General features: G+C 44.7%; 1 protein-coding gene across 1 annotated transcript; it reads right to left on the bottom strand.

Moving 5' to 3' along the window:
* Positions 1-24,427, bottom strand: cd34 (CD34 molecule). Its single transcript, XM_086159522.1, has 8 exons — positions 24,219-24,427; positions 11,279-11,350; positions 9,628-9,848; positions 9,375-9,449; positions 6,085-6,196; positions 5,926-5,978; positions 3,401-3,547; positions 1-1,898 (listed from the first exon to the last, which is right to left on the bottom strand). The coding sequence occupies exons 1-8, from the start codon at positions 24,298-24,300 to the stop codon at positions 1,713-1,715; spliced, it is 948 nt and encodes a 315-aa protein (XP_086015648.1). The 5' UTR covers positions 24,301-24,427; the 3' UTR covers positions 1-1,712.

The raw sequence follows: 24,427 nt of genomic DNA, 5'->3' as shown, positions 1-24,427 counted from the left end.
TTAATAGAAAGTAGTTTATTTCTCATGATGTTACAGTCTAATGTTAAACCAGTGGAGTTTAACACACTGGGATGTTGGGAGTTGAAATCATCGTCCGACGTCGATTTTATGGATCTGACTTTTGTTCAAGTTCACTCCCAACAGCCAGAGGTTGTGATTTCTTTTTAACGATATACAAGGTTCAATATTACAAAAAAAAAAAAAACGAGTTGCCGCCACAGGCACGTCTATAAGGCGTTAAATGAAGTTCTCCGGGTACAAAATCAAACAAAACAGAAAACACACACTCATACACACACAGAGTATCACCATACTATACACACTGCTCAATACAATACTGATGTAAAAAAAAAAGCATATACAAGATATTTGAGAAGACAGTGATGCTGAGTCAGATGGGTTCATCGTCGCTCTCAATCTGAAGAGATTTTTTTTTTTGGGTTGGTTGGTCCAACGGTTGCCGTTGTCCCGCCTTTTTTTCATACAGAAATCAGACACGATTTAGGAAGGAATTCTGCCCGTTTGGTGTCAAAATTTCAGGAAGAAACAGGTCGCAAGCTGGTTAGCTTAGCCTAAGAAATAGAGGCCAACGGCACTGGTGGCCGCAAAAGTTGCCGCGAAAATGTGGCAACCTGCAAACGCTGCAGTTTACAGGCTGCAGACCACGTTGGGAGAAAAATTAGCAGTTGTGGATAAGGCAGAATTTTTTTAGGACTAGCTGTTTTGACGTCGTAGCCTTGGCAGAAGGATTTCACAGACAACGTCTTTGCACACTTGCACCCTGAAGGTTCAGGAAAGAAGTTCCGGCCTTTATGTTATTGTCGCTCTCAGCATGAAAACATGATTTTCCTTGAATCCTGAACTCTCTCCTGGAAATATTCAACTGTTTTTGTTGACGTCTTACCAAGGGGGGCTAGCAAACTCCCGTTTGCCCCACCTGCGCTAAGCTAACTAGCAGGGACGTGTAGCTTATCTTCAGAGGAGACAAAGGCGTCCATCTCCTCGTCCCGAACACGGGAACAGGCAAAGTTCCTTAAAAAGTGGGCGAGTCCCTTTAAAGGTACTGTCTCACATCGTTGATCCAAACCCCGACACTCATTGGCCATGCAAACGTATGGAAAGTGAAAGAAGCTTCGACGCATCTGTGGACACACACTCTCACACACAAACACACAAGTTGGTGAACAGTACAGATTCAGGAGACACATACAACATTTGTGAGGGCTACGCACACACACACACACACACACACACACACACACACACACACAACCATTGATACACCTGCCGAGGATTCAGTAATGGGAGGCCAGAGCAAGTTTCCCCTGTGAGGCTCCGGTGGCAAACCGAGAAAACGCTTTCCCTCGCCTGCTTTTCAATGCTGATGGGACGGAGCCTCGAACCCGATGACACATGGCGTTGACAGGCGCACATCTCCTGGCGCTGCTGTCGTCATGGGAACCGCTGCTGAGTAATGCTCCCCGCCCTGGACCATCAGGAGGGAGCGGGCCCTCAACATCTATCGCCACCGCCTCGGTTGTCGTCGTCGTCGTCATCAGGTCGAGTCAAAGGAGGGGAGGGGGCTTGGACATGGAGGAGGATTCTTTCTAGTCCCTGCTGTCTTGTAAAAGTCTGTGTGTGTGTGTGTGTGTGTGTGTGTGTGTGTGTGTGTGTGTGTGTGTGTGTGTAAGCGTGTTTGGTGTGTTCTTGCTTCACAGCTCGGTGTCTGCCGTCTTGGCGGTGGAGTGGCCGTTGGTGGGCGGCGGCTGCTCTTTGCTCTCGGGCGACTCTCCGTTGGCGTTGGGCTTCTCCTGGGTCTCAGGCGGGGGGGTCAGAGGGGCCACGGACACCAGCGTGTTTCCTTGGTTCTCCTGATCCGCCGGGTACGCCTCCTCCGCCTGCAGAGGTCGAAAAAAGTTTTATATTTAAAACGTCTTTCCGTTGTTGACCCCCCCCCCCCCCCACCTCAGACTCTCCCGATTTGTAGTAAAACTCGTTTTGGTCATTTGGAGTAAATCTGTGCTCAGCCTCACCAATATGACCCTGACAGAAAACCAAACCGCCCCGAAATGGAAACCGCACAAACAAAACTTTCCAGATCGTTTTCGGCATGAGCCGTCAAATCGGGCCGATTGACTGTAGAGACGCCAGGTCTGGTAAAATGGGATTTTTGTACATTTTTATTTTGCAGTCTATAATCACAAGCATGCGCCGCCTCAGAGCGATTTACGGCCAGTGAGGGATTGAAAGGCAATTTTTCTTGGACTGCTTTTAGCGCAACCCCCCCCTGTGACAAAACAAAACAAATAATAATAACATTAACAACAATGTCTCCTTGATATCCTGGCTGGATTAACTCCCCGTAATCTGGACCTTGTGTGCAGCTGCAGCAGGAATTGTTTTTATTTTTCATTGTTTCACATTTCACTTGCAGCTGCGTGCATTTATTTTTGTGTTCAACTAAATGCATTTATTTATTTATCTTTAAAAGGAAATAAATCATTTATTTATATATATATATATATATATATTTTTTTTTTTTTCCCCCTGGAATATATCAAATAAACAAAATAAGCGCTTTTGAAAGAAGACAAAAAAAAATTGTATTGTTTGTTCATATTGGGACATCCACAGAACTTGGCACAAACTAGCAATGCTAACGTTAGCAACCGGGTGTAACTGCGATCAGCAATAAATAACACCGCAAAACTGATTTCACACAGGCTGTGTCTGACTTGTTGCCATGACAACAGCTGGATTAGCAGTTAGCACTTTTTTATACTTTGGCGCCAAGGACGAGTAGGTGTGCCTGTATTTATATTTTTATAAATATAGTTAAAACTAATTGAAAGTTTATTTTCCCAGCTGATTTAACACCGACCTGGCCCGCTGTGATGTGAATAAGTGTGATGATAAAATTAAATTAGGCTTGTTAAATGTACAGTCGGTGTGCCCATTAAATCGCCTTAAGGTCGTGATTTTACAAACATAACACCCACACACACGCACGCACACACACATTACTGCAGTTTAATAAAGCAGGACGACGTGTTAATCTTGCATTTGGGATGAAAGGGTCTGAGTGCCTGCAAAATTGAAGTTTTTTTTTTTTAAATCTTTTGATCACACATGGTCCCGCACACACGCAAAAAGATGGACCCATTTACACACACACACACACACACACAGACCCTGTCCCCGTTTTCTAAACACACATCTTATTGTGCAGCCCCTGTCATGTGATATTTGCGAGCGCGGCGGGAAACAGATGTGTCTGGCTGCCAGAGGATGCCGTGAGAGGAGCGGAGGGCGGCGTGCTTTCTCTTAAAATAGGATCTTATTTAATTTCAGATCTACGTAAACACGATGAAAATCGACGCTGGTATCTCAGGCCGCTCACCAGCTTCACCGCTTTGCCGTCGGACCTGCGCTGGCATTTGAAGTAGCCCAGGGTGATGGCGAGGGCGGCCAGCAGACCGCTGACCAGGATCCCCACAAACACCGAGGAGCCGGATGACGATGATGTCTCCTCCTTTGTCACGCCGAGCTGCGAAAAACAGAAAATTTTTTACTTTAGGGCGGCTGAGGCGACGTTCACACCATTGTTTTTATCACATTACTACACATTAATACCACCATTCTTGAGCGATATTGCAATAACTTCCAGCGACAGCTCAGTGCGCTGAAAAACGACAAGGCGTGTTTTACACTTTACTCCGCCGCAATATTTTATCCGCTTTGCCATTAAAACTCTAAAAAGGCGCCCACTCAAACTTTTAAGTTCTTCATTAAAACAGATGACATTTCCTAGAAGTAAATGGCATTAAGGCTGGGCAACATTTTATCTTCATCCTGCATAATGTTTCTCCTTCTAGTCGACCTCAAATAACTTGCACGACGGGCTGTCTATCTTTATGCGACTGTTTTTTTTTCTCCCCCTTTTATATCCCTCTCGCTTGGGAATTAGGTCGTACTCATATTTCATCCCAAGTGTTTCAAATCTGACGTCGGGGGTCGCGTAGGGAGTCTGAGGACGTCCCGCCTTGACACGTCCAAAAAAACGTCACTCCCTGTGATCGACTGCGCAGACTTACTGTACCCCGAGCTTTTTTTTCTGTGACCTCTGACCCTGTTTAATACGGGGCAATCCATTTTTACCACAGACGACGAGTTTGACTCTCCTCCCCGCCCTCTAAATCAGCCGCTCCGCTCTGTCCGACTCCCCTCTCGTTATTTATTCATGGATAAGACCGAACTTTTTGTAGCAGGCGAGAACAATCTCATCCGCAGAACACCGAAAAGCTGCTCGACCCTGAAGATCAACTCGGAGGAGCAAGCCACGGTGAAGCGGTTCATGCCGAAAAAAAAATAAAAAATCAGCGGTGAATAATAATTGTCCTCGGCATCAGCTTTAGACCCGATCCAGAATCGGCACGAGTCCCAATTACGTTTCTTTAAACTCTTCCAGAGGCTGCTAAGAACGTCAGATGGTTCTCAGATGGTTCACACACACACACACACACACACACCCACATTTCACAGCCAGTGGTTGGGCTTGCTATGCTGCGTGTGTTTTCTACACGGGTTTATTTAGACGATCATAATAAAAGTTTATTGTAAGTGACTCAGGGATGTTACACTTAAATGTTGTGCTATTGTAAACAAACCTAGTTGATAAAAACAATGGCTTCCCAACTGGCAACCCTGAGAACCCCCAATCTGGCAACAATAAGGAAAAAAAACAGCTCCTTTCATGATTTTACGCAAACCTTCCTTAAAAATGAGCGTTGTAAAGGAGTATAAGCATTGCAGGTTTGAATAAAGCATTCAAACACAGGAAACAGCAGTAGGAGGGTCGTTTCTGCCCCTTCGCTTTTTTGTGAACACACCAATCGGATTTATGAATCGCTAGAAGCCGCCCGTCTTGATCGCGGGAAACTGATCCGAAAGAGTGCGATGGGTTCTACGCTACGTCTTTACTCCAAATCAAGTCCCTGCTGACACCAGAACGGTGTTTAACGTGGACGGGACAGCTGTCAATCACCCAACAGCAAACAGAGATGCGCTTCAGGTGACCCGTTCACTGTTTCTAGACTGGCTAAGAAAGGAGGAGAACCAGGAGAGAAGCGAAAATGAGGACTCCGCAAAGGGATAACCCAGAGTAAGCATTGGTATCTTCTCAGGCCAGAGAACTGACTTCTGCCTCACAGTAGCGCCCACGCAGCCAGACTCTTTTTTTTTTTTTTTTTTCATTTTAAAAAATGACAGCTGTGGCTGCAACTTGTGTTTTTTGTTTGGATGTCTACTTGGAAGCTTTTGCGGCTTTCCCGGGTTTCTTCCTCGAAGTGACGCGGCAATCGCGGTCAGATGTCACGGCTAAGCAAAGGCGGGGTTAATAAACCGATCAGCGAATTGAACCCCATTTCAGCCAAAAGCGGCGCCGGTTGAGGTTTGAGGTTCTGATTAACTTGAACGGCTGGCTACCCAGCTCCGGTCTGTTTGTGTGCACGTCTTACGGGACCCAGAGGCCTCCTTAAACAATTTCATGCCACCGTTTTCTGCAGATCGAGGCCACATGCGGAATTTTTTTTTTTCCAAATAAAACAAACTTGGAATTCAGAGAAACAAGTCGTCACAATAGTGCCATTTTGACCGGGGTTGGATTTTGAGTGGAGCCCGACTATTCTGGTCAGTCGGATGACTCCGTCAACTGACGTGTCGGTTTCCCCTCTCATAACAGGATCTGAATCAGGATCCTGGCCGAAGGTTTTCTTATCAACATGGGTTAGGGTTAGGGTTAGATCGGTCGGTGGATCGTGCTTTCCTATCAGGCTCTCGGCCTGGTGGGACGGCTCGGGCGCAGCTCGAAAAAAGATGTGCTGTTGGGTTTTGAAGGAAATCTCACTCCAGAATGTACAACCTTACCTTGTCCATCATTTGCTTGGAGTAAAGAGCTTTACGGAGAGTGGCGGTGTTATCTGTGGGGGACATGCAAAAATCAATAGTTGATAAAACAAAAAAAAAGAAACAAATCAAAGTGCGTTATCGTTGAGCACAGGGTGGGACTGTGAGGCCGTGACCCACCGTCGCTGCTCGACACCAGCAGGGTTTTTCCGTCCTGCGCGACTTTGATGTTGCAGATCTGTGTGTTGCACCAGATGGCAGGGTTCTCCTCGATGATCCGTTTACTTTCCTCCTGTAAAAGAATATATATAATAATTAAAAACAAATAAAGTCATTAGCGGTTGCATTTTTGTACATTAACAAAAAAATAACCTAGATTTTAGTTGTTTTTTTTTTTACTTTTGCCACTGAATTTTGTGTACTGAACAGTGATTAAAGAAATTTCATAATTAAAAATTCCCTATTTGAGGTCTTCATTTCCTGATTCTTTTGGATAAAATGTCCCCGGAGTTTTGCATATGCAGAAATATGGATGTCTGTCCACGGGGATCATTTCACGCAACACGGACAGAAAGACGCATGTCTGTAAATGATATATTTCACACATTGTCGTTCACATTTGCAAACAATAAAAGTCTGGAACTGAAACTGACATTTGGGGGATGTGGCTGCACTCAGAGATCGGCCAATCAGGTGGGTTTGTGGGGCCCTGCGGGTGAAATGTGTTTTGCCCGAGTTTTCCCCTCTGACCGCCGGTGCGCACGAAAGGCCCTCTCGTGCATAATGGATTCAAAACGCAGTCGGTCGGAGGCTTTTCTGACCGCACCTTCTCCGTCCCCACCTTAACGCTGAACTATGATATCACCTCGTTGCACAACCCAAGGCTGTGCAACATGGGAGCGTTCTTCATTCTCTGTAATGCGATCCAGACACCCATCCCTGGAGACCCCTTTTTGCAAACCCCCGACTCAGCGGTTAATTGGGAGTGAGCCCACAGCTGGACTCGGCGGTAACACCCAGTTTTTTTTGTTTTGTTTTAGAGGCAGGGAGGAGGACACTCGGAGGGGCTGAACGTGCGCGGCAAAATAACTCCCATGGAAGCTGCTCTCTCCATCAGCCCGCCCGTCGCTTGTGACCCGTCACATGACTCCCACGGGAGTCTCGCACCATCGCTGCATCACGTGAACTCCGGGATGGTAGGGAACACATCACTGTTTGGGATTTGGATTTGGGAGAGTTCTGCTCCCAAATCCATATGCAAGTGAAGAGCGTTGCCAGGATTTGCTGCCTCCTTGTTTTCCACTACTTCAGCGCAGTCTTGCTTGGTTTAATTTGTTCCATTGTTTCCATTCTCCTCTTTATCTTTCTCTGAATGGACCCTCCTCTAAGAACAAGCCCGCCTTTAGAAGTTTTGGGGGTTTTCCCGAGTGGCTATCGGTTTCAAGCTTCGCCGAGAAGAAAAACGTCATATTTGTGCCGGACATGAGCGGAAAGGGCTACGGTGAAGCGAGCGAGAAAAAAAAAAAGACAACAATTGCTGTTTCCTGCTAACTGGGCTAATGCAGTTTGTAATGATAGACCATTCAGGGTAAACTGCTTAAGTTAAAAAGCATTAGAAGACGGGAAATGTATGTGAGCACTGATCTATTCTCCTTTGAATCACTGGTGAAGCTAACCCAATTTGGATCGACCACCATTTTCTGAGATCTGATTGCTACCATCAGAAAAGGGGCTGGAGGCAGATGGGCAATTAAAAATGAAGGAGAAGGGGGATTTCCAATTGGTCCTCTAAATGATGGCGTGACCCACTGTGTCCTGATTCTGAAAAACATTGTCACGGTAATTTAGCACCATATCAGGGACGCAAAACAAAAGCAAAAAAAAAAACTAAGGACTCCGGCTTCAAGTGCGACCGGGGGATGTCCTTGCGGGATGGTTATGCTGTTCCCTTTTAACACGATTTGATGTTAATTTCATATTTTCCGTTTGCCTCACAGTTGCACGCAAGCAATTTAATCTCTCTACACGCTTGTCCTGTGACGCCGGGTGGTTTTTAACAACATGGCTGAGCCTCCTTAACCTCCCCTCCTTTGTTTATGCAACTTGGTCTCGACTTTTCACAAGCACGTCAGACTGGTGCAGGACATGTATGCCCGATGCGAGACAGTGGGGAGGTGTGCTGTAGGTGTGACAGACAAGTTGAAGCTGGAGGTGGGACTGCATTAGGGGTCAGCTCTGACCCCTTCTTGTTTGCAGTGGCAATGGGCTGGCCGACAGTTGAGGTTAGACAGGATTCTCCATGGACCATGATGTTTGCAGATGACATTGTGATCTCTAGTGGGAGCAGGGAACAGGTGGAGGAAAATCTAGAGAGGTGAGGTATGCTCTGGAAAGGAAAGAAATGAAGGTTAGCTGCAGCAAGACGGAAAGCTTGTGTGTGAATAAGAGGAACCACAGTGAGCCTACAGGGGGTGGTGATTTAGGGTTAACAGTCCAGAGCAATGGAGTGGGTGAAAAAGAGGTGAAGAAACATGTTCAAGCGAGTTGAAGACAATAGAATACTATCAGCCGGAATGAAAGGAAAGGTGTACAAGACAGTGGTGAGACCAGCCGTGCTGTATGATCTAGAAACAGTGGCATCGAGGAAAAGACAGAGAGCAGAGTTGGAGGGAGCAGGGATAGAAGGATGCTAAAGTGGAACTTCTAGGCAGGAGTTGGTGAAAGACAAGGACACAGAGAAAAGGTGAAATGGTGGCGGTTGAGTCACTGCGACCCCTGATGGGAGTAGCCAAAAGACAAAGAAGCAGGTGGTCTCCACTTTGTACGAAAGAGTCATGAACAAGGTAATTTAAACAGACCTGCGGCTCTGCAGTGGAAGCCGGGCCACAGTGGGGATTTCATTAACATCCAGCTTCGAAAAAAGGCAATACTTTAAATCCAAATGCGACGGCGTAGGTAGTTTTTCAGATGGATCTACCACGTCATCATTTGTGATCAAACTCTTAAGAGGCTCCTTTGCTGAAAACCTCCTCCATAAAAGAGACAAATTATACCGAACCTCTTGAAAATCCCCCCTTACGCCTTCAGGGTAACGGATCACAAGCACAGATCTGCGCCCTCCTCCTCTGCATTTGTCTCCCACTAGGAACAGTATCGAGATTTATGATTCTCAAGGAATGTCTGGGAGAGGATCTGCCTTCAAAAGTCGCCGCTAAAGAACATCAATCCTTGCCCTCGATGTTGTTTCCTTGGGCCACACGGTACAGATAGAGCCGTCAGCAGACGGCGAACATCCCTGGAAGGGGATCTGGCTCAGCTCTAGTTTTTCAAAAATGCCAAACGCTTGCTCGGTAGCCGTGGGCCAAAGGACAGCTGGGCTACGTAGCCTCAAGGTGGTGTCCGGTGTTTTACGCTTTACATATGAGTTCAGCAGAACTAAGAAAGACGGGAGTAGTTGTAGTTGTACCCACACAGCCAGTTGTTTCCACTTCGGCCTTGACGCTGGTGTCGGGGATTTCGTCCACGCCAACACACTCCACACTGACCTTTTAGGAGAGAGGAGGTTGACATGATCAATGCGTAAAAAAAAAAAAAAAAAAGCGGCATCAATAAAAGTAATTCCAACTTGTACTTCTGTCGACCGCTGGAGTAAATGGGGGTTACTATCAGCGTCACATTATTTTCGACGTTGAAAAGTTGTGCATCACACAAGCGGTTTCTCACCACCTGATCTTTGGGGACCGCATCAGGGACTGTGATATCCCTGACGGTGGGAATGACGATGGTTCCCGCCGTGTTAGCGGGGTCCACGTCATTGCTCCCAGCATCAGGTGAATCTGTCAGCCCGTCCATGCTGTCTTGGGCCGCAGTGACTTCTTCACTAGCAGCTGCGGTGTTGCTGAACACTGTGTCAAGGGTGGTTAGCTCAGAGGCCTCGCCTGTAACTGCAGGATAAGAAAACATTAGCTGAAGCTCAACCGATTTTAACTGGATTGATTTTATGACCCCATTCGTTTTCCTATGCTAAGTTAGCCAAACATCAACGAGGTGAGTGTACGGAACAAAAGCTTAGCTGAATCTCAGGATGCACTATGAGCTCTCAAGGCCTCTGAAAGCAGCGAGAACTTTGGTTTCTCTTCCAAAGGCCATGTTTATGCAGCTCTTTCTCGACATGTCTTGGTAGGACTTTTTTTGGTCATGATTATCAGTTCTGAATAGACTTCTCGCTTCTTGCGGAGTTCGTGGAAGCCTCAAGTCGTCTAAACTCCCATTGGCTGCTGTGGTCTCAATCAAAAAGTGGTGACCAGATTCTCGGATGCGCACCATCCAGTCCCGGCAAAAAGAACGGCTTAATGGGCAAAGCCTGAACCGACTTTGGTTGGAAAAACTGTAAAAATCTTCAAAATTGGACAGTAACAAGCACCATTATACCCCGGTAAGATGTTATTGTGTGATCGGAAACTACGCCAACATCATATTAGACAATGTAACGTAAGACTCATCACAAATGCTTTTAAATTCATCAAATACAGACCACTTACGCAATACTGAGCCAAATTAGACTGGTGATTAGAAACAGAGAGGATGAAAAACTGTGGACAAACATGGATTTAGGCAAAAACATACAAATCCTACAGGCTGATGATCCCATGAGAGCCCATTATCTGCCCTTTTCTATGATACTACTTGTTATGCACGCACAGTCTAAGAGAACCGTAGAATATACACAACGGCAACTGATTTTGTTTCAATATCGACAACAGGAATTTTTTTTTAACCTTTAGTCAGATACTGACGAGGATCCCAATCCAGGCAGGACACTGTCTAATCAGAGACACTGCAAACTAGCAAAATGCCATATTCATATTACGTTCCTCTGCAATGCAGTAATAAGGACACATTACTGGCCTTAACTGGTTAAGAACGTTACGGTTCACAATCATGTCAAAAGGTGCTGCATAATGGAGAGATTAAAAAACGAAATCACCGACTGAGGCTTTTCAGGGGCTCGTACGTTATTTTCTTTTCATCCTTGCCCATTCATTCATTCGTTTATTCATTATCAATAGAGCTGCTGAAGCCACACAAATGTGTACATCTCCATCTTCCACATGATTTCTTTCAAATATTTAACGCTAATCCATATATAAATAGACAGAGACAGAAGCGTGAACGTAATCAGTGACATTTGTAATATATAATCATTTTTGAGTCCATCGCTGTTTTTGGTCTAAAATAAGTATGTCGGTATAACCACTCAACCTGTCGGTGATTATAGGATCTTGAATCCTGAAGGCGCGGCGCCGACCCGCATCCGGAGAGGGCGTGTCTGACTACCCCTTCCCTCATCCTGCTGATTTGGTACTGGTCCTACCTGCACCGCTGTCGTTGTCGGTGGTATCCTCGGGGGGCGTGGGCGACGTGTCATCTTGGCACAGGACGTCGTCTGCAAGAGGACGAGGATGACAATGTGAATTTGAAATGTAGATAGAGAAATGATACCAAACCCTGGGATCGGAAGTTTCCCTAAACAAATGTGTCAAGGATTTAAAACGAATTGGCGAAAAAACATATAAATAAAATACAAGACTTAGACAAAGTGCCAAAAATTAAATGTAAAAAAATCCAGAAAAATTTTAGAAAAAGCTTTTATCAGACAGAAAGCTATAAAAAAATTGAATTTCTTGATGCATATTTATAATAAGTGTAGCCAAAAAAAGTTAATTTTTTTTCATTTTTACATTTTTTTTTGTTTTTTGTTGCAATCCCCCATCTGAGTTATGTGATCCTCTGACCCACTTCTGGAAGACTTGTTGCCACGCATGAATGGGGATTCTTTTTGTGAATGAGGATGAAGGCCACATGGACCTAAAAGCCTCCGGGCAAACAATTTTGCCATGTTCCTTCTGGAGCGGGGGGATCCCACTGATTGGTCACCGCATATGGACTATTTGCGAAGGGTTCCATAAAGACAATTAAATGGCAATGCCCAAAGGTCGTGACCTCTGACAATCCAATCATTTTTCTGGGAGGGATCATGTGTTTGTAATAATATTGGGATTGAGTTGGGTGGCGCTGAGAGCCCTCCGCTGTCAGGAGGGTTATTAAAGTAGGAAAACAATTTCAAAGTTCACATGGGGCTTTGGAGGGAAATGGATGGGTGTTTTGTCTCGGTGAAATCCCCGACTATGATTAATGTCAAAATAATATTGTGACTGGTGGGTGTCTAATAAATTGGTTTATTGTGATTAAACTCCAGGTTGACCGGGGCAAGGGGATGTGTGCATTTAAAGGCTTATTCATTTTTATTTTTGGATTACGTTGTCCGATGCGGGATCAAATACGAACGCCAGTGTTTCCATTTTTTTTTTTTTGTTGCCCTGAAAGACAAAATGGCATATGTCCATTGATGTCACTAGTCCTTTCAAAGAGTGGAGATTCAGATGCCAGGGGTTTTCATGTGGCATGTTCTACAAATTAAAAAAAAAAAAGAAAACTCAAGCAACTTCGGTGGGGGAATTAGATCAGCCCCTGCCCCCCACCCACCCAATTTTTCAATTTTCCTTCTGCAGATTTATTAAGTCTTACAGATTAAGAAGAAATCTTTTGCTTTCTTTGGCAGCAGTATGAGGAGTACTTATTCAGTCATTTTTAAAAAATTATTTTTTTTAGGGGCGGCCCGGTTGAGCAGCTTTACAGCAAGAACATTACAGGTTCAAATCCGTGTGTGAGTCTACATGTTCTCCCCCGTGTCTGTGAGAGTTTCCAGTGGTTTCTCCTGTTTCCTTCGCAAATGCAGGCCAATTGAAAAAACAAAAATGCCCAGACGTGTGAATGAGTGAAAGGTTGTATGTCTCTAGATGGCGTCTGACTGAGAGGATGAAGGGTTTCCCTTGTATGAATGAATGAGTAAATGGATGTACAGGGATCCCTCGCTATAACGCGGTTTACTTTTCACGGTTTCGCTACTTCACGGATTTGCATCGTGCATTGTGTTCTGCATTCTGATTGGCTAAAAAGTCACTCTGCCTCTTCACTACCTGTGCGTCAATAACGTTGCAGTTTAATATATACACGTACGTAAAACAGCTTGCCAAATTTACATTACATACGTGCAAATTCTCTTGCAATTTTGAGTTTCTCTAAAAGCCATAATGTTGACAAAACGCTCTGGACCGACAAAAGCACCTGCGGCAGGGCCCAAAAGGCAGCGGAAGATGCTATCTATCGCAGATAAAGTTAAACTTCTGGACATGCTAAGGGAAGATAAAAGCTATGCGGCTGTAGGTCGGCATTACGGAATTAATGAATCTTCTGTTTGTTCCATAAAGAAGGAAGAAAAAAACATAAGTATGACAGCAGCAATGTATAATAGAGTATCTAATGGTATAATAATTGTAAAAAAAATAAAGGTTTCTACTTTACGGATTTTGCCTATCACGGGTTCTTTTTGGAACGTAACCCCCGCGAAAAACAAGGGTATACTGTATATGATTTTACAACTGTATATGAAGTGAATGAGAATGAACTGTTGTTGCTCTTCATCGGCAATGGGCCTCGCCCCACGACGGACTGCAGTCTAGATAATGAATCAAAGTTTTTCGGATGATTCCATCGCCTGATTTTAAAGACTGAATGGGAGGATCTCTACTTCACTGTGGGTCTAGTAACTTTTATACAGCATAGATGGATATTTGGTGAATATTTGCAACCTCATCAAGATTCCTTACTTTAAAAAAAAACAAAAAACATTCTTTGTAGAATCCATTAACGCGCCAAACAAGAGACATCCTGACATGACCCCCTCCCTCTGTTGATCCGTGGTATCAGTGTTCTCTCAAACGCGTTTTATATCGGCAGTGGCGTCGACCAGCTGAACCTCATCCAGAATGGGCAATGTGCAGCATTTTAACAGGTCAAAGTGGGAATAAATCCCCTCGCTGTGCCGTCAGAGCCCTCAGATAATTGCCCCTCGCGCACGTTTAATGGTGCAATAATGTTGGAAAAATGTTTTGGCCTCGACACTGATGAATTAACCCCTGCGCCTCGTATTTACACGTTTTTTAACACGCACTCCTCTGTCCGAGCAGTTAATTCTTAATCGTTGAGAGAAATAAGCGCCTTTATAAGTCTTCTTGGTTTTCTGTTAAACATCAGTCGGCACGATTGTCGAAAAAGTTTCGCGCAGAAACTCCTCACATTCAGAGGAGGATGGAAATTCACGGACACAAATTATTTCATCCTTATCTACCAAGTCTCCTGGTTTGAATTAACAAGAATGTCATTCATCTATTTAACAAAATTCTTTGGTAAAGGTTTACAATTAAAGGCTTACTTTTGAAAGGCAGTAATCATTTATGAACCTCTGCAAAGTCAAGGTTGATAAAAACATCTGTTTTAGACATGGGACACTTTTTCTTTTAAAACATAAAAAGCTAAACAGCTTTAAATATCTTTTCTACGTAGAAAACAATAATTTATGCATTATTGCTCAAATTGCGAAACAAGAGACCCGGCGAACTGGTCACTTTGGATCATCACTTAAATAAACACAAATATAGCTAACGCTAATGATGATGCTAACTGTTAGTGACCTGGTCACTTTAGACGATCACTCAAATACAAAAACAACTCATACTACTGATGATGCTAACTGTTAGAAAGACATTTTCATGTGCATTTATGTAGTTGATGTTTCAGGGTCTTGCACATTGAAAAGGATTGATTCTTCCAAAAAGATAAACAGCAAATGCTGTCTGATGCATTTGTTCTCAAAATCTCGCTTTTCTCACAATTTATTGTGGGAATTTCAGCGTTTGACTGTGAGAGTAGAAAAGACCTTGATCTTGTTTCTGTTGAATGTGCATCAATGGATAAACGTCCACTTTCAAAGACTGGGTTTACATCAGACGCACAGCATGGAAGGGTGTCATGCCTTTTTTGCCAGCTGTTTTATTACTTTTATTGTGTGTTTTGCTTGTTTTTAGAAAGGAGCTGCAAAGCTGACTTCTTCCTCCGCTCCAGGAGTGCTTTCGTGGTCTACAAAAACCCTCTGTCTGCAAGTTTGTGCTGTATTTCTGTTATACCATCGCACAGCGGCGCGTGTCACCACGTACGCTAAAACAAGCTGTGTGGGAAATCTCCTAAGGTTTCAAACCGGGCATGTTCAGTATCCAGTAAAGGCTCTGGACCACCCGCCTCAAAAAACACACATGAAGCGACTTGTATTTCTATCTTCCCGCAATCCCTGCCTCCCTGTTTGGAGGCCGAGGCCGGGGCTGCAGACGGTATAACCCGAGTTAAGGCCCCCTTACAAGTGGGCGACATCACGTGGATTCCTTTCATTCCTCCGAGTGCGGTGTAATGTAGATGTAAAAATGACAGACTATCGAGGGAACATAGTACGGATCCCTGATGCCGACTGAAGCCGCCAACATGCGGCGTGTGTTTGAGCTGGGGTTTCTGACTTGTTGCTCGCATATAAACTGTAAGGGCCTTTGAACCCCGACCACGGGGGATTGGATCTGCTTTGACTTGCATGTATGAAGGATTCTTATTTTGCTTGTTAAAAATCTCGAAACAGACATGCGGTCAGTTGGATTGAACAACAAACATGACTGAGAACCTATTAGCTGGTTTGCAAATGCTATGGAAGAAAAATAACTATGCAAGTGTAAAAATCTGGGCAACACTGACACGCTAGGTGACCATATTTCAGTATTTTCAAATTTTCTTTTTTTTTTTGAGAAATCAAGCCCCTAGCTATGCTGCCATGGGCTTTGTCTGTTGAGTGATATCCCCGGCCACATTGAGCTGGGTTCTGTCCGAGGTGTCTGCCCGGTAAAACGGTTTTTTTTTTCCCTTTCTTGCCGCTGTCTCTCCAAGTTGTTCCTTGTGAGTAAAAGCCGTGTTTCGGTTACTCGTTTCAAAGAGTCTGGTCTTGATACGCTCTATATGTAATGCGTCATCAACATTTTTGTGATATGGCACTGTATAAATAAAATCTGACTTGACTGGGAGGACTTTAGGTCAAGGTGCAGGGGAGCTTTTTAGCTTTCAAACAGCTGTAATAATAATTTAACTGGGAAATTGTTTTTTTTTTTTTTTTTTTTAAGGAGGCAATGCGAGCTTATCAGTCATCGCATCATCAGTGATTTGGTTCCAGCAAGTGACACAAAGAGCTGACGGAGAACCGCACAATGTGACTTTTGACACATTCTGTATAAATATGGGCTGAAGTGACCTACTATGAGTTTAGGAGGTCGGGTATAAATGTCGGATCTTGCCTTGATGTCTCTTTCCAGACAGCCTCCTCTGTTTCAACCCACTCCTCCACCCCTCAGGGGAGAATCCATGCTACTCCCCCCCAGCCGGACACACACACACACACACACACACACACACACACACACGCACGCACACATATATATAGTCACTGATAAACACACCCACATCACTTCGAGGACAACTACAATATATCCAGACTGACATAGAAAGTGGAGACAGGGGTGTGGGTCCCTCAAATGGACAGATAACAAACGGGAAAACACACACACACCCCTCACACACACGAACACAGTGGGTTCTGCTACAGCTTGTGGCTTTGGCTTAGTGTTAATCGGCGAGCATCCTGCAGCTCAGTGACAGCTTTCCCTCCTCAGTCACTCCAAGCTCAGGGAGCTCTGGTCCAATCTGCCCACCGGGTTAACTTATGACTGATGCTGGGAGTCGGAGTGGTTTCTTTTGCCAACATCGAGAGATAAAACCCGTTCATAAAGGCGGGAGATAGGATTTCCAGCACCACTTCTGAACACGGTGGAGGACATTACGCGAGCAAGACTGACACCTTGTGCTGGAGGGGAGGAATCAGCATTTAAGAGTCCAGGAAAACAGGAAGTTTAGTGGGACTGGTTTACAAGCAAACTGATTTCCTCCAAGTGAATGCACTGCTGATAAGAGGTATTTGTACAATGGAGGAATTTTTCATACATGTGTCATGAAGGGGAGAGTGCATGTAGGTAAATATGTACTTTTAGATGAAAACAAAAAAAAATACATCTATCTTCTTGTACAAATCTGTTTTACATTTCCATGACGAGACTTTGCTCGTAATGCATTTCTTGTTTTTAAGAAGACTGAGTTCATCCCCCCGTAATGTGAATTGTAAATGCAGGGATTTTGAATGTTGGAAAATGTGTCTATTCAACAATGGAGTGCTTTGAAAAGCTGTGGGAAATAAAAAATAAAAAAAAAGTCGGACGAAAGCAACAAAGGGGATAGAAAACGGCACTCAAACAAACAGCTGGCTGCACGGGGAGACGTTGCTCTGTTACTTGTGGCGTTTAAAGGATGAGGCCCCTTCCTCTCCTGGGGGAGGGAGGGAGGAACGGCCTTAAGGACGAGGGTGGGGTTGGTGGGGTGCAGCTGCATCTCCTCCCAAACTTGACGTCAACGTACCGATGGAACGTTCACGGCTCCATCTCTCGGGCCTCGCTCAGACCAGAGGTGCCGCACCTCGGTCGCCATGACGACCTCAGCTTCCAGATGTCCCAAGACTCTCGTGTTGAACATATTCAACACGGAAACTCGTCATTTAAATTTGTTGTGACGGTATCACCCTCTTCTGCGACAGACGCTCTTAACTATTATCGAGACACTTTGTACCTTTGCTTAGAGCTTGCCGATGCAATTACATTAATTGTCCTTATATTTAAGTAATTTGAGGCTTAACTGACTAATTATTTGATCTAAATAGTCAATATAATTAATACAATAAGAACCATTTATCTTGATTCTTGCTCTAAGTAGGAAATGAATATGCGCACTATCTGGGCACAAGAATGCCAGTTCCAACAAATTCTAACGCCTCGGTGTGGCCACCGCCTCTCCCTTTCCCACACACACACACACACACACACACACACAATCAAAACACATACGCCAAAACCTCTAGGAATACACCGACCGGGTCCCTATGCGGGTGAACTATTTTTGTTTCTGCACAAAAGGGTAGCAAAAGTTGACTTTTCCGCTCCTGCAGCCCACCCACCCCCCACCCCACCGGTGTTATTACACTAAACACACGGCGGTTTGAGGGGCGTGGGGGGGTCGGGGTTGTAAAAAGGAATTAACAACAGGTTATGGAATGTTATCCGTGCACATCCTCGCACAGGATGTGTCTGTCACGGCACATGGCAGGCTCCGACCACGGAGGTGAACATACTGTGGACTGCAGATAACACACAGGCACACACACACACTCACACACACACACACGCTCCATCACTGCTCGGATGAAGCGGAGGGAATCTCTGCACTGTAGTGGGCCTGCAGGGATCATTTCCCTCCAACCATCACTTACAGGCAATGCAAGGACGTGTGGAAGCCGCTGACCAGTGTGTTTTATTCTTCCAAAGTTTTTATTTTTTCTCCTGAAACTGGTGTTTGACTTATTCCTCGGTTGGTAAATAATGACACGATTATCAGCTAATCGATACTGAGGAAGTTACTTCTTAAAATCTTCAAGAAATTTGTTAAAAAAAAAAATCTGTGGAAAAATGCAACAAAATTTAGCAAGAGATTCCCTACAACTCTCACAGAAATGACAAAAAAAATGGCAAAAAGCCGCTAGATATCAGAAAAACAAACAAAAAAAGTAAATAACCTGTGAAATTGAATACAGATATAAAAATGTGTGAGGAATTCTCAAAAATGCTAAAAAAAGCCTAAAATATTGAAACAAGTACCAAAAAAAATAAGTATATATAAAAAATGCAATACAAATGAACTACGAAAACTATGCAAGAATTTTACTACTGATGCTAAAAAACAGGAGCTGAACTCCTCATCATGCAGGGAAGCACTCTTATGTGATTTTCCATGTCATGATGTTATTACAAGTGCCTCTGAAGATCATGCTTAATTTTTAACCCTCAGAGCAACCAACCCTCATGTACAGAATACCTCACTCAAAAAAAAAAAAAAAAAACAACCAAAAAAACACCGTGCAACTCAGGGCCTCCTCGAGCTGCACAATCCCGCGCTTTCAGCAAGGTTTGCTTCGACATCTTTCCCAAACATCAATTACGAAAAGCAATTACTCTGGCAGTCAGAGGCTCTCAGCCAAGCTCATTAAGTACAGCGATACCCCGAGGTAAACAGGGGGATCTCCGTTGAGAGCGGCCCTGCCTGGTTATCTCACACACATACCATCATCGCCGAAAGAGGCGCTTTTTGATGTAGCATCCCAATAACCGTGTGGGGAAGATCGCCGCGATGCTCTTATTGATTCGAGTGAGCATGAAAAAGCGTCTCTGACGCCAGGAGAGGAGGCCGCCTCCAAGTTCCCGTTCTGGATTTCACACTTACAATCTTGGAGCCACTAGTAAGCTCGACGTGGAGCGCGGTTTGTGTGTGTGTGTGTGTGTGTATTTTTGATCGCAGCACTGATATCTGGAGTTTCTCTGCCTTGGTGCTGCTTGTTCCGCCAAATTTTCTGGGTTGAAAATTAAGGAGAAACAGGAGGACAGGGTGTGTATGTGGGTTTTTTCCTTCCTTTATGCTGGTTGAAAAAAAAAAAAAAACCAACAGCTGTAAAATTGCAGCGGGGTGCCAGGGGAACAAGGAACAATAAGCTCACCAGAACAGCAGTAATTGGAAAAGGAAGATTTACATGTTATCACAGCGCCTGTTATTCATTACCAGTGTTTCGCCGGGTAAACGTTGTCGCTAGACAATCTGTTTCTCCACGTCAACTCTGTTTCCTGAATGATCAGTTTGTAGCGACAAAGGTATTGTTTCCCTACAATAAATCTGTTTTCTTTGGCCCGCCGCTGACTTTGAATGAATGTAATTCAAAAAGGGAATTACATTCCCTCCCCGGCTCAGGGCGGTCGTACTGATGAGGTCTGGCAGGTGAAGGAACCCGATGGGCACGGATGTGTTTGTTTTTAAGGATTCTCTGTTTCAAAGATCGACCGCTCCGAGTAAGAGAAATCACCCAACAAGTTGGCATTGGGACAGGTTTAATCACTCCATTCAAGTGGATCCCCAAGGGCCGAACGGACACACACACACACAACACACACATACCCCAGCCTGACTTAAGACCGCTATCTGCCAGGGATTATGTAATGGGCCTACACCCTTCAACAGATGACGTAAATCAGACTTGAGCGTCCCAGCTTGGGACTGAGGGAATGCTGGTCAATAGCTGACAGTCCTGAGAAAGACTGGCAACGTTCTGCCTGTGTTGACATTGGCAGGGTGAAACTGTGCTACGAGAAACCCGGGGAGATACGATGGAGACTTTTTGCTCTCGGTTTAAATCTTTACGTGTTTTCCCACTGACAGAATTCTTTTTTTTCTGCCTCTTTTAGCCCCATGCTATCCCGAATGGCATCCACTAGTGAAGGCCCTTATAAGGGACAGTCCGACCCAGAACTTCTCCTAAAAGCATTTTAGTCATCCGGAGTATTTCAGAGCAACACGCTGATAGAAACTAAATATTCGACATGAAGACGTCTGACTTCACTTCGGCTCGACGGCTTTCGTCTTATCGAGCTCGAACGTCCCGATCGGATTCTGCTTGGAACTAAAACAAGCTGCTCAGAAGGTCCAAAGTTGGTTCGGTACAAAGAAGCACTTGTTGTTTGAACAGAAATAGAAAGCAGGAGGCTCGGTTGAATGAGCGTTTAGTGGTTTGAGGGTGGCCATCTTTGGATAAAAACAACTACCTGTTATTGCAAAGCAAAAAACGCAGGTGATCGGTATGTTCCGACTTCTTGCCTGTGGGTTGTCCCTGTTCTGGCTGTTGTTTCTTGATTTCCAGTGTGTCAGCGTTGTTGTTGTAGTCGGGCGGGCGACTTTCTCTTCACAGTTTCTAAGAAACAGCTCATAACACAGGACTTAGATCACCTTGAATAACTGGGCGGTTTCTGGGGAAAAACGGGATTTTTTTTTGAAATGTCATTTTTTTGGCACTACTCGTGTATCTGCTGCTGATATCTCTACTAGGCAAGAGGAAAATTGTACTCAATATTATTGTCTTTGGGTTCAAATGTGCTTCATACAAGTGCTTCCAAGCCCTTTTTTCCCTTGTAGCCATCATATTTTTGTGTAAAAGTAGTATCCATGATTTCCACAGCAACTATCCAATGATTTCTGGTCACACCAGAGACTTTGGAGAAAATAGCCCTGATATCGCACAGCAAAATGTTTGCAATAAGCCAAACCTAGACTAATTTATGCAAAAGCTGTCATGGTGAGAGAGACGAATTTGGGAATAGATTCTGTAAAATGCATGATAGTGCGACAACATGGCAAATTTTCTTGTAGAAATACTATCAGAGTATGCATTCGTGAAAGATAATGGTACGAAACCACTGCTGTGTTTGCTGCGTGCACAGGCAACAGAGAACATGTCCATGTGGGTGTAACAGGGACATGATGCTAGTATCAGTCGCTTGTTTCAGCAAGTATTTTGGTGACTGGAAGCTGCGCCAAAAAACGAAAATTGTTCAAAATTGTTAAATGCATACATTCAAACTCAATCAAGAATGAATAGATTTGTAACTGCCTCGACCATGGTCTACTACTGCTTTTGAAAGAGGGCCAAAACATATCTTCTGATTCCACATCCAAACATATTTGAGTTTGTTACTATAATTCTATTTAACTACATCTAATTTCCGAGGACCCTGTGATTGCCGATGCCCCGAGGTCAGGAACCGCTGCAAAATAGGAATTGCGATCGAAGCCAAATTTTTATTTTGTCTTTTTGTAGAACATTCAAACAACGATTGTCACAGCTCACTCCACGCGGCCAAAGGCCCCAGCTTGGCAGCAGAGAACACCGTTGTGGAAGACATGCAGTAGAGGGGAGCGAGACGTAACCCCACCTCCTACCGCCCTGCACCCCGACCCCACCCCTTCATCTCCACAGCAGATTCTGAGCTCGGGTTTTCCCCCCAAAAACATCCTGGAGTGAAGCAGCTCCCTACCATAATCCAAGAGGCGGTGGGTGACATCATCCGACATTGCCTGGTTCTGCGCTGCATATTTGTACGGCTGCATAACCACTGAATGACAGCCATGGGAAGCAGGAGCGTAAGCAAAATGTGAGCTCACCAGAGTGACTGGCCTGCTTGAAAGGGACAGGGATTTTTGATTTGGCAAAGGCAGTCCAAGACACAGACGTGCACGGACACACACACATGCGTGTAATCAAGTGCATCGAAGGCCCTCATCCTGTCCGCCACGCCCACCATCCACCCCCCTGGCATGTCTGACAGTGTTTCGAATTGGCAAATCTAAACTAGCATGTTTGTCAGGCGCAGCTGAGCCGTAAATGCACACCGATGCAATCAGTGGCTCCTTCTTAGCCGCCTCCTTGATTAAGGAACCACAACATGTAATCTGTTATGATGCCACATCTTTGATTCAGGCAGAACCTTAATACCTCCATTAGCCACATTACAGGCTATATGACTCCGTAGAGCCATTGCCGGATAAGTGACTCGAAAGTCATTACGGAGTGACTTTTTCCGGTTTCCATGGTTTCCTCATATCGGGCGAAAGAGGGAGAGTTGGGAGTTTCATGGTCACGCTGTTTTGTGTGAATGCTGAAAAACAAGCTTTGAAAAAGCGGCACAGTGTCAGCTGCCTCGCCCATTTATGGCACTGACGACATCACGGCTACCAAATATGAGTCCTCCTTGTTTTGTCCATCAAAGCAGCTATAAAGTAGCATGAAATTTGGAGAATTGTCCTCGTCTCTGGGCAAATATTATCCACGGGCTGTGAAAAGACTCACTAAGAGGATGGATTGTCTTATGATTTGGCTGCGGGCGGGGGGAGATAATCAACACTGAACTGACGAAGGAAAAAAAAGCTCCACATAATCAGGTGGGGAAAGTTTCTTTTTTTTTTTTTAAATGTATAAATTCTTGTTTATGTGTGACTGCACCTGGCCCGGTGGAAATTCACATTGCCACACCAGCGTCAATTGTAACAGTGTGGGCAAGACAAACGGGGAGGCGGGTCTGATCCGCAACGTCACGGCCTCCTCTCGGGAGCAGGAATCCGAAAGCAGCAAGAGGAAGATAAATTGAGATCACGACCGCGATGTTGGTGGCACGCAATTAAAACATTACACCCCCGCTGATTATCGCCGATAAACGCCGCCTAATGGGCAATATACAAATGTGGGGGGACATCTAAAAGAGCATCTCTGAAATAATGATAAAAAAAAAAAAAAGATGCCACGACAAAAACAGGATCAAAGCAAATCCCATTAGCTGTTTTCATGCCACCGCTGCAATAAACAAAATATTTGACGGATTATAAGCTGCGTCTGAAAATGTAGTCCGTGTATCTGGGCTTTGAATTCTTGGTGGGGATTGCCTGGAGTAATTAGATTTCCATGTAAATCTAATTACCATCTGTTAAGCTGAAGATGGTATGTACTTTGCCTCTTTATTGTGCAAATTATGAACATGTTCCACCATCTCATGATCTTTTTTTTAGTGCTTGTAAACTGCATCCTTTATTTTACCCTCAGTTTCAGACCCTCCTCTTTAACCCTCCCAAGATCATTCCAAACATTTGTTGCTGCCTGGCGTTTGGATACGAGGCCTCTCCTCCCCGCACACCTCGCTCCACTGGGGTTTATTGACAACTTGCTCTGCTGCAGAACCTGCAGGGCAGTGACGCCGTCCAAACGGCGGGATCTCATCCCCCCCCTGCAATTAGCATCTGCCTGATTTAGGCAAACACATGCGCACAGCTGTGTTACAGTGTTGCACTGGTTTTCCATAAATAAACATACGAACCGCTGACCTTCACAAGACTTAGCGTAACGTCGCAACAAATCTTCAAAACTAAAATGTTATCATCTAAAATCAAATTGGACTTGCATTTTGTCCTCGATGGGAGGGCAAATCTCCCATTAATGTGACTGTGTAAACAAATGGACACACATGCACTCACATGCGCACGCACACGCACTCCACCCCGAGGCTCTGCAGGATGTAAAGCATAATTATTCTAAACTGCAACTTTTCCACTCCTGAGCAGAGACCCTTTGTGTCTGCAAGCCTCCCCGCCACTAACCATCCATCTGCAGCGTCTGTGTCCGGCTACACCCCTCCCCTTTCCTCTCTCCCCTCCAAACTCCAAAAAAACTTTAACCTTAAGAGTATGAACAGTGTTTTACATTGCACACAAATATTTTTTCCCTCCCCCTCTTTGCAGAAAAGTATGTGAGACTAAATCCAACTTTAAAAAGGATCTTTTACAGATATCAGAGTACTTACTGGTTAGCAAGAGCATGCAGAGCACCAGAACTCCAGCCATCCCTCTCCAGAACCCATTCATCCTCCTCACGGATGCGGCCATCCTCTCTGGTCAGACCCAGCGGCGTGTGGATAACTGGAGGGTGTGAGTAAAAAGTGTGGTAAGTGATGGTGAGTGAGCGGAGGGCCGGGGGTTTGGGAGTTTCCCTGTGAGGTCTGTGAGAGCGGGA

This window comes from Fistularia commersonii, chromosome 14 (assembly GCF_037954325.1).
Source record: "Fistularia commersonii isolate RoL2024-O1a breed Wild chromosome 14, RoL_Fcom_v1.0, whole genome shotgun sequence".
In the NCBI taxonomy this organism is placed as follows: domain Eukaryota; kingdom Metazoa; phylum Chordata; class Actinopteri; order Syngnathiformes; family Fistulariidae; genus Fistularia; species Fistularia commersonii.
The sequence above is the reverse complement of the archived record's forward strand: the minus strand, read 5'-3'. Positions and strand labels throughout refer to the sequence as shown.